At 39.6% G+C, this 10,739-nt stretch overlaps 1 protein-coding gene across 5 annotated transcripts in view; it reads right to left on the bottom strand.

The window, feature by feature from the left end:
- The window catches only part of CORIN (corin, serine peptidase), a 104,422-nt gene that overhangs the window by 33,457 nt on the left and 60,226 nt on the right, over window positions 1–10,739 (bottom strand). For all 5 annotated transcript variants that reach the window (XM_082238081.1, XM_082238080.1, XM_082238083.1 and 2 more), the window contains exons 8-11: window positions 8,477–8,587; window positions 7,965–8,087; window positions 4,912–5,019; window positions 2,722–2,953 (exon numbers count right to left, since the gene is read on the bottom strand). In XM_082238081.1, coding sequence (XP_082094207.1) covers window positions 2,722–2,953; window positions 4,912–5,019; window positions 7,965–8,087; window positions 8,477–8,587 — 574 coding nt within the window. The remainder of the gene's footprint in view (window positions 1–2,721; window positions 2,954–4,911; window positions 5,020–7,964; window positions 8,088–8,476; window positions 8,588–10,739) is intronic.

The following is a 10,739-nucleotide window of genomic DNA, read 5'->3' on the forward strand; positions in this document are numbered from 1 at the left end:
AACACACACTTCCAGTTCATAACATCCCAGAGTGCCTTGCAGATTCCTTTGAAGTTATTGCCAATGCCTATCATTATTTAAATTATACTTGTGACCAAACGTGGGTGCTGCCAGCCTGTTCTTTTACAAAGCTGCAATTCACAACCACCGACTCTATCCAGTTAGGGAAAGGACAACCAAACTTATGTTTTCTCAGTATCATTTCAGCAATCACATCACTTGTGATGCAGACATGTCCTAACAGTAACAATATCTCTTACTTAAATGAAGACATGATGGGCTTGGCAATGCTACTAGCTTCCTACAGGTAAGGACTGAATTAATATTAAGTTACTGTGCATCTGACTTGCTCTATCTGCACTGAAACCTTCTTGGGCAAAGTTGGGAAGATGGTTACAGACCAGATTCAGGCACTCTTGGATGAGACTGATTTTTTGATCCATTTCAATTAAGGTTTAAACCTTGTTTTGGCACTGAGACCACCTTGGTCACTCTCGTCCTTTTATCAGGAGAGTGATCCTGTTGATCATTCTTCATTCTCAACAGCTTTTAATGACATAAACCACAGTATCCTTCTGGAACACTGATTGTGTTGGAAGTAAGGGGTTCTGCTCTGCAGTGATTCCACTACTACTTGGATAGTACTCTAGAAGGGGGTGCTTGAGGAGGTATTGTTCAGCCCCATAGACCCTCCAGTATGGGGTTCTGTAGGATTTGATCCTATTCTCCTATTTGATCCTATTCTTCACGTGCCAAACTATTCATCTTCTACATAAAACCACTGAGTGGGGTCATCCAGCATTCTGGATTGCCATCAAGAAGGTGGTGGATGCACTGAACTGGTGCCTGACCACAATAATGAACTGGGTGAGAGCCAACAAACAAAAGTTCAATATAGAGAAGACAGAAACACTTTTAGTAGATGATTCTGGATAGCAACCAGTTCTGGATGGGGATACACTTCCACTGAAGGTTTAGGTTCACAATTTGGGGTTATTTCTGCAACTATAATTGTCACTGGAAACACATGTGGTCTCTGTGGTGCAGAGCACCTTCTATCAGCATCGGCTGGTGGTCCAGCTGCAGCCCCATTTGAACAGGAATAACTATGCTCTGGTAACTTCTACGTTAGATTAATGTAATGTGTCATATATAGGGCTGCCTTTCAAGACAGTTTGGAAATGGCACCTATTGCAGAACTCAGTGGCCAGATCGCTAACAGGGAGCAGATGGGATGAACATACAATACCAAATCTGGTTTGTCACAATATTAGTTTCTGAGCCTAATTTAAAGTGCTATTTTTAACCTAAAAAGCCTTACATGGCTCAAGACCCCAATACTACGTGGACCACCTTCCCCATACAAGTCTAGCTAGACCCTAAGATAAACTGTGTGCCCCCTCAAGGAGAAGTCCAAGGTGATAATGAGAGAAGCTTTTTAAGCAGCACCCACCAGTTTGTGAATACTCTCCCCAAGGAAGCTCACCTGATACCGACATATTATTGATGCCATCTTTTCATGTTTTTATTTTGGTTCTTACAGCTATTTTAGCTGGCATGTTTGGTTATTATCCTTCTGTAGGGAAGGGTATACAGTGGTGCCTCTGGTTGCGGACATGATCCATTCCGGGGTGCCATTCGCATCCTGAAAAGTCCATAACCAGAGCAGCGCTTCTGCGCATGTGCAGAGTGCGATTGAGCACTTCAGCGCATGCGCGAACAGCACAGAACGTTTCTGCACATGTGCGAACGCTTCTGCGCGTGGCAAAACCTGGAAGTAAACACTTCTGTGTTTTTGCATTCTTAACCCGAAAAAACGCAACATGAAGCGTTCACAAGAAGAGGTATAACTGTATATGTTTATTCATTCCTTTTAGTGGGTGATCACTTTGAGTAAGTTGTTGATTTTTAAATGTGTAAATTACATCAGTGTGAATCTTAGTTAGAAAGTACCTAATTAACTGAATAAACAACAACAACAACTTATGGAAATAATAAGCAATAGGAACCTGTATTGTCATCATTCAAATTTTATCTTTGTGGTGAAGGGTCAAAATCCCATCGCCTTCTACAACTGTTTCATTAAACAGAAATGGTTGAGGATTCTCAGTGTAGGAAACCTTAACACTAAGCTCAACCAGATGCTTAAGTAACAGAATATGTTTAGAGGTGTGCCTGAAACAGAATCTATAGATACATGATAGATAAGCAGGAAGGAGAATTGCATGTCCATTTTAAAGAAAGACTGAGATAAAAGAAATCTGTAAAAATAAGAACACCTAAAAGAGTAAAAGATAAGAATTGCCTTACTCAATCAAACTTCATTCCATCTAATCTAGCATCCTGTTTCTGACAGGGACCAGCCATATATAACACTACAACTTCTTGAGCAGAGTGCAAATATAACAATAATGCTCCTTTGTTGTGACTCCAGCATCTGGTGCTTCTAAACTGTATACTGCTTCTAAACACAGAAGTTCTATTTAGTTCTCATGACTAAAGGCCATTGAGAAGAGTTTTCTGTGAATCTGCTTAAAGACAAACAGCAATAAAATTAGTGTTCGCTGAACATAGGGTTATTATAACTAAACTAAATAAAACCAACATGCCTTTAGTTTACACCATAAGGATTGCACTGGTAATACTACAACACACGATAAGCAGAATTACAGTTGCACTGAAAGTTTTGCGGCCTGCTTTAAGCTAGTTATCAAGTGTTACCTGCATGGTGGAATGCGCTGTTTTGTTTGAAGATCACATTTTGGCACTAAGATTGTGCAGGCAAAAAACATCAGGTATTTGTAACAGTTAGTTTGAACCAAGGCTGGGAACAGAGAGGACTCCCAGCTGATGGAGGCTTCTTTCTGCGTCCGATGGCCCAAATAGTTGGGGTAATGAGTATAATTATAAGGCAGGTTCATGCAAAGTTCCAGTATAATTGGCTCACACTGACCTGTTAAAGTAAAAAAAAAAGTTTTCAAATACTTGAAAAATATTACTGCATTTTCAAACAATTATTACATTGGATTATAATTTTACACAAGGAATTTCTATTTTATTGAAAATGTATTGTTTTATAAAACTAAAACCATTTCGAAACATCAAAATGATATGTATGTTTCTGTTATCAATTACAGTCATATACAGAAGTCTATTTTGTTCTAATTCAGAGCTGGTTATATTAAAGGATACACATTTTTTTGGCTAAGTTACAGCTATTTAAAGAATGAAAAGCATTCATTTAAGACAAAGACAGGAACATCTGTTACTGTTCTATCTTTTCCATTTCTCTTGGAAGATTTAATTTATCCCCTTGTTTCTACCAATTTTCAAGTGTCTGGTAGTAAGTATTCTCTTTTCAGAATGGGAATTGATAGGTCATCCCGAGACCCTTGCAGTATAATTCTGTTCCACAAAACATTTCACTTTCTTTCTTACCAATCTCAGATTCTTCCAGCTTTGTATTGCCTGGCCAGTCTTTTTTCACCAGTTTCCCTTTCAGTTAAGAATTCTTCTGCATGCCATATGTAAGTGGATCTAACCTTCAAAATCAAGTTTGCAGACCTAGGCTGTGCACACATTACTTCCATTCAATTAGAAAATGGAAGGTGCAATTAAGCTGAGGTGTGTACATTTCAAGCAGCCATTGATAGCATCTTCAGTGAATTAGAGCTTAGCATGGGAAACAAATCAGGTTATGGGAAAATACATTCCTGCCCCTTCTCTGGTGTGAACAGCAACTTTCAACACAGTGCAGGGAAATGAGCTCACTACATTTCATGCCTCTAATGTGTACATAGATCTAGTAGGGCTTATCTACTAGTTATTTGGCCTTTAATATTATATGCAGGCTGAGATTACAAAGGAGTTAGACTCAAATGTTCCAATCTCCCTCTCTTTCCTCGATTGCAGATCATGAAAAGAGAAGGCAACAATGGTACCAGAAATTCATTTTCAACTTGACTATAGGATCTTCATACTGCATCAAAATTAGCAAAAGATAGACTCTCCATCTCACCAGGTAGTAAGTGAATTCATCCTTTGTGTGGGCTCATTATTCCAATAGGAACATGGGAAACTGCCTATCAAGTCATCATGTTCAGTATTGCCAATGTTATCTGGCATTGGCCTTCATGTGAAAGTTTTCCTTAGTCCTACCTGGGGATGGCAGTGGCTGAACATAGGACCTTTTACAGGCAAAGTATGTGCTTTACACTGAGGCTTTGTATACATTACTGGCTTAAAACAAAGCAAGGTCTTTCTTTTTCTCATTTTGGATCAAAGCTGGTTTGAGGGGAATGCATCAAAATGCAGCATTTCATGACATGGTAAGATAGATACAGAATAATACATAGTGTGGCTAACGACATGTTCACACCGCTTCCCAAAGCAGCAGAGTAAACAAGAGTGTGTTCATACCCAGAGCTACAAACCTTGAAACATATCATTTCCATGAGGAGGTTCACCATAAAAAATGACTGAAAAAGGGGACTGTGTAGTACAAAAATATGCACATAAACCCAGGTCTGTTATACATTCTCTTCATCTTATTGTTTGGACAACCATGCAGATCATGAGCCAACTCTAGTTTTCTTGCTTGCTTGTTCTTGCGTTCACAATATATTTTGAGAATTTCTAACAATGAAGGCATATAAAAGACAGAAAGCATGTGAAGAACAAGTAATGGTAATTAAATATGTAGTCATGATGAAAGCTCATGACTAAACACCTTTGTTTTTTGTTTGATCTGATCAAAGCCATTTCAACAGACATGTGATGATTAATCATCAGAAGTAACTAAAACAAGGAGATCCTTTTCTTCTGAATACTGAAGTACACCATTATCTTTGCAAGGAAGATTCTGGAATACGTACAAGATATAATAATTATATAAAGTAATACCCTACTCACTACAATTTGTTCGGCTATTATTCATGTTGCAGACCGGAGAGTGGGTACAGGAATCAGGACAGGAAGCAGAAGTACATTTCTGATCTCCTTCATGACATGGCATCTGACCTGGAAGAACAAAATAAAATCTTACAATAATTGCTGGATTGGATAATGCTTTCATCAGTGCAAGTCAATGCTTAAAGCCTGTTCCCAACATTCCATCTCATTGATACACTCTGTCTAGTGATAGACAATATTTTTTTAAAAAAAGGATTTGGGTTCAGGAAGAAGATATTGGTTGATCAGGTACCCCTAAGCCACCTGACTTCCAGGCTGTGATTGCTTCTGACTAAAAAACACAAATAGGAGCAGAAGACTACACACTTAATAGGCTGCCCAATAACTTGGCAGGGCATACTTCGACAGTACATGAGAGTGCTGTGATAGGAGACAGAATGGTGGCAAGCAACCTCAATTATTCTGTAAAAACCTCATCAATCCAACACATCATCATTATTTATTGTCAACATGTATTCTAAAGAAAAAAAATACCATTACAGATTCTTGCCTTGCATATTATCTCAAGTACACATATCATTAGAAAAGGAATTTGGCCAATATATTAACTTTAAAAAAAATCTGCTTATGCCAGTCTACTTTAACTGCAATACCCCACACCTCAGGTTTTACCTGTGTTTGCAAGTTCAAATTCTACACCCACCCACACCAAAGGGGAGCAACTGTATTGCTGACAGGTAGTGTGGTGTAATGAATATAGGACTAGTGCCAGGTTTTGCTGGCCTCTCAGGATAGTATCTATGTTGGCTACACATATGGACCATACTGGTGATAGCATTGCTATCCAGCAGCTATCATCTGAGTCTCTTCTTCCCCAATGGCTGATGGCACACTTCCTATCGGACTGAAACAGCCATTTGGCTCTGACCAGATACCATCTTTTATTCCCATAATGCAATGCCATGGAGTGTACCGGGGCATCTGACTCTTCTAGAGGAATTGGACTGTTGCTTCCCCTTCCTTCTGTGTAAGGCCCTGAGGTTAGGGCTAGGAGAATAATGGTGATGGTCTTCTCAATATGAATTGGAGTGGTAGCAAGTGATGGCAACCCCTGGACTTGCTAAGTACCCAATGCTGGGGGGCAGGGGAGTAGAAAGCTCTGCAGCAGCTCCTGTATTTGTGCCTATCCCTACAGCAAACCTGCTTCAACCCCTATGAGGAAACCTAACCTTAAGAGATTATTTTCTGCCGGGGGGAAATGAGGTGTGCCTGAGCTTTAATACACCTAATCAAACCCAGGTAGATAATTCCACCCGACATCACCAAGAGACACCCCTAGAGAGGTGGACATAGATGGGCTGTGGGCTCTCCTCCTCTGTCCCAAAGGATAGTACTAACTGCATCCTCTGGTGGATAATTGCATGTCTGTGTTGGTTGGATGGCCATATTCTCAGTGGCACAGCCTGTTCCTGGAATTAAGGGGAGGCTGCAAAGGGTGGATGAGGCTGGCATATCTGCAGAGTGGTGCCTGTGTAGCCCAGGATGTGTAATGAACTGCCAGATAAGCACTGGCTAATTTGTGCAGGCTTTTCAAAGGCAGGTTTGGAGATATATTGCTTTAATTCACATCTATTTCTAAAATTACATTTGCAAGGCTTTCATTAGATACCATGGGGCTGTGAAATGGAACTCATTTTGAAAAAACCTAATCCCTCACTCTCACCCTGCTTCCCTATGGGAGCTCCTCTCTCAGTTCATTATGGAGCTAGAATCTGCATGAAACAGCACACAGATTTTTCCTAATCATAGCACAGCCTAAACAGAATTCCTATAAACACCATGTCTTCAGACAACTTCATTGACGTAGCCATGGGGACCCTGCACTGAATTTCTATTTCCACAGAATGAATGACGGCAGTTATTTCAGCCTATCCCTTAATTGCATTTCCTTAAGGACCCTATGGAAAGGAGACTGCTTTACTCATTCAACCATGTAGTGAGCTAATTTCATTTGCAAATTACACAGATGAAATACTAGAATACTTAAAGTACTCCCTTCCAGTTCTGCTTATAGTTTCACATGTAGACTGTCCCACCGCCACGCCATTTCTAAAACCAAACCAATACATTTATTTATCAAGGAGATTTTTTGATTTAGATTTTAGTCCTCTCTGCCTCTTGTTTATTCATTTAGAGTGGATTCATTATTGTAGCTCTTAAAAACAGGCTCTAATCTCAAGGGCCTGAAGTGTAATACAAATACAGTGGTACCTTGGGTTACATATTCTTCAGGTTACATACACTTCAGGTTACAGACTCCACTAACCCAGAAATAGTGCTTCAGGTTAAGAACTTTGCTTCAGGATAAGAACAGAAATTGTGCTCCGGCGGCGCAGCAGCAGCAGCAGCGGGAGGCCCCATTAGCTAAAGTGGTGCTTCAGGTTAAGAACAGTTTCAGGCTAAGAACGGACCTCCGGAACAAATTAAGTACTTAACCCGAGGTACCACTGTAAAGCCATACTTAACACATACATGTCCATCATTTGTTGACTGCAATACCAAGTGGTGACCTATATCGGCTAATAAAGTCCTAAATAAGTAGTACGTGATTGCCTCTCCTGGGTTTGTTCATATTTAAAAACAGCCACCACATGGTGGCAGCAATCTGAATTGGGACCACGGCACATGGTGGGAGGGGGACTGACATTTCTTCTCAAGCCCTTTCCTTGCAAAAACTGCCCTCAAACTCCAATTTCCCCCTGTGAGACTACAATCTCCTAGGGCCGTAAGCCCCATTTAAACATGTGGGAGCTCTGCAATGGAACCTGCAGAGGCTAATCTCTCAGCGGATAGTGCCTTATAACATAAAAAGGCAGACAGAAGCCAAGAAGATGAACAGTACAGAGGACACTTTCTAATAAAATTATGGAATTTGGGAGATGGAGAGTCTGAATTATCAGCCTTAAAAAAGTGCTCTCCCATAAAATATGGGAGATTTATTCCCCATATTTGGTCTTCTCAATAAGGTAGGTAGCAAGTCACATGTGGCATACCCTTATTTTCAGCGCAATTCTCTTCATCACTTCCATCCTTACAGTCTTTGTCTCCATCACACTGGAAGGTACTGGGAACACATTGCCCATTTCTGCATTCTGCCAGTCCTTGACTATGGCATGCTGGGGGGAAACAATAAATTATTTTGATAGCTTTTAGAGGCTCCCCATTTTCTATAAACTAAAAATATGTGCTAAATCACAACTTAATTTATTATTATATTTGAATGAATGTATCATAAAAGCAGTATGATTACAAATAAGATCCTATGAATTTTATATCAGCTGGTTGGTTAAAATAACAAACATGAGGAAAATAGTACACTTAATGCACATAGTTATAACACAGTAATAAACACAGTATTTATTAGCTTCTAAATTCGAATCAAGTTTCACATGGAAATCTAGCAGAAATCAACAAGCATGACCAGTCCTTTTATTTCTAGTAATACTGTTCTTCACTGCATTTAAAAGTATTGATCTCAAGAGGTTTACAAAATCAGATAACTTACAACAGTTGACTTCATCCGATTTATCTGTGCAGTCGTGGTCACCATCACACACCCAGTCCATTGTTATGCATCTCCCATCTCCACATCGGTGCTGAGTTACTGGATCACAGTCTTTATTAGAACATTGACAAAAAGAACAGCAGGGAGAATGAATGAAATAACGCCTTGCATTCAATACACATTCGATATTTAGTATACAGCTGGGGGGGCAAACTAATGACCCATGTGAAAATTGGGACGGGGAGTTGTCAGTGACACCAACAAGATGAGGAAAGTTGTGCCTGCCAAATTGTTCACTATCTTCCAGTTATTAACGTAAGGCACTAGGAAAGAACCCTGACCGGAATTCTATTATAGGTGTGCATGGCAGGATTTCTTGTGTTATACTTTCAACACCAGATTCCATGGAGTATTTTAAAACATGCTTCTCCAAAACTAAAGCAGCCTGCTTTTGAGGCCATAGGGTGCTTCAAAACCAATGTTCTGAATTCAATTTCCTTTTAAAAGAAGACCACTATGCAGCCCAGAGGGCCTGCCATTCAAAGGCCAAAGTACATGTTCCACAGCAGGCAACTAGGAATATATCCACACTTCCTCTTGTCCCACTGCTTTCCCCCATCCTCCACCATCCAGGGAAAACCGCTATTTTGCACTCAATCAGAGCTGACAGCAATTTGGGTTTTGTCCAGATTGACGTTTGCTTTCGTTTAGCACTAAAGGCATGGGACAAGTGGAAGTGTAGATGAGCCTTCTGTCTCCTGTCCTGACATCTTTTTGAGTTAAAGGAATCCACAGCTACAGCCCAACAAACCCAACAAAACTGCTGCCCATTACGGAGAGAAAAAAGGAAGATACTCATATCGTTCTTAGGTTTTCCTCCCCTCCAAACCTAATAGCAGCCCTAAGGGAAATTAAATCCGGAAATGTTATGAAGGGAAAATGATTTCCATTCCATGCCACTATTCTGACTAAAAGAGATGTCAGAGATTCCATCACAGATCTCCTGTGTCATGTGTAACTTGGCCATGAGAAACAGAAACAGACACAGTCCCTATAATTCTGGCTCCTTCTTTCACAAGAAGTTATGCAAATGAATATGAAACAAACAAAACAAAAAAAGCTGTTTCCAAATGTTTCGTTCCCAGAGAAAGACTGGAATCATTCCCTTTGATCCCGACAGGGACTCCATGCATGTAAAAGCTACATGATAGCCATAGCCCTTATCATGAATTTCACTATAGCCTTCTCAGTCGTTGCATCTTCCTGCCAAGAATAGTTGTCTCTGCTGAACTTCTGACTTTCTCACAGTTGTTTACAAGAAGTGTAAAGTCTCTGTCAGAATTTAAAAAGGCAGTCCTAACACTAACCTTTTTGTTAGATTTATCACTAGGCTGCAGGTTAAAGATGACAAAATAACACCAACAGTGCAGTTACTATCTGTGTACTGCTTCTGACAACATGTCTGAGAAAAATATGACATTTGTAAAAAAGGAGATGCAAACAAAAACTCACACACACACATATATATATTATAGTGGAGATAAACCACTGCATAAAATTAAATCAAAGAGGCTCAAATAGGAAAAGGTACTATCAGAAAATCCAGGATATTTAGAAAGGTTTGCTGGAATCAGTTGAAATCTGTGAAAATCTATAGACTCTTAGGGACAATTGCTGCTTTAGCTCACAGTAGGAGACCATCTTGATGCATTTGTGAAAATACTATTCCTTACTATTTTATGCATCTATCATAATCTGTTATGTTAGCAGAGGAGAGGAAGAGGCATACCAAAACCTGGCTCTTGATACACAAAGCCATTCTGCTACGCAATGTTTCATTTACATGATTTAACACTTGTAATCTGACAGCATTTTTTTAGCGACTTTTGAGATGAATTGAACTAGACGATGCCAATCCTGTATTCATTCCCTCAGAAAATGTTGGGTTTTTTTTGTTTTTTGTAAACCAGTTTAGAATAAATCATCATTATATTTACATAGTATTTTGAACACTTTAAAAGTGTTTTGCACACAGTATCTTACTGCAATTGTTACTAAATCAAAGTAATACACCAATATTATGACCCCCATATTGCGATTGGAGAAGCTGAAAGTGAGAGACAGTGGCTTGCTTAAAGCCACCTGATAAGTTAATGACAAAGGCAAGGATTTCCTGATCTGTAGCTCCATATCTCTAATATGACTGTCCCTCACCTATCTGGATGCATACTATTCTGCTGGTGGTCTTTGGGAAAATAACAAG

The sequence above is a fragment of the Podarcis vaucheri genome, assembly GCF_965113315.1.
Source record: "Podarcis vaucheri genome assembly, chromosome: 9".
NCBI classification, from domain to species: domain Eukaryota; kingdom Metazoa; phylum Chordata; class Lepidosauria; order Squamata; family Lacertidae; genus Podarcis; species Podarcis vaucheri.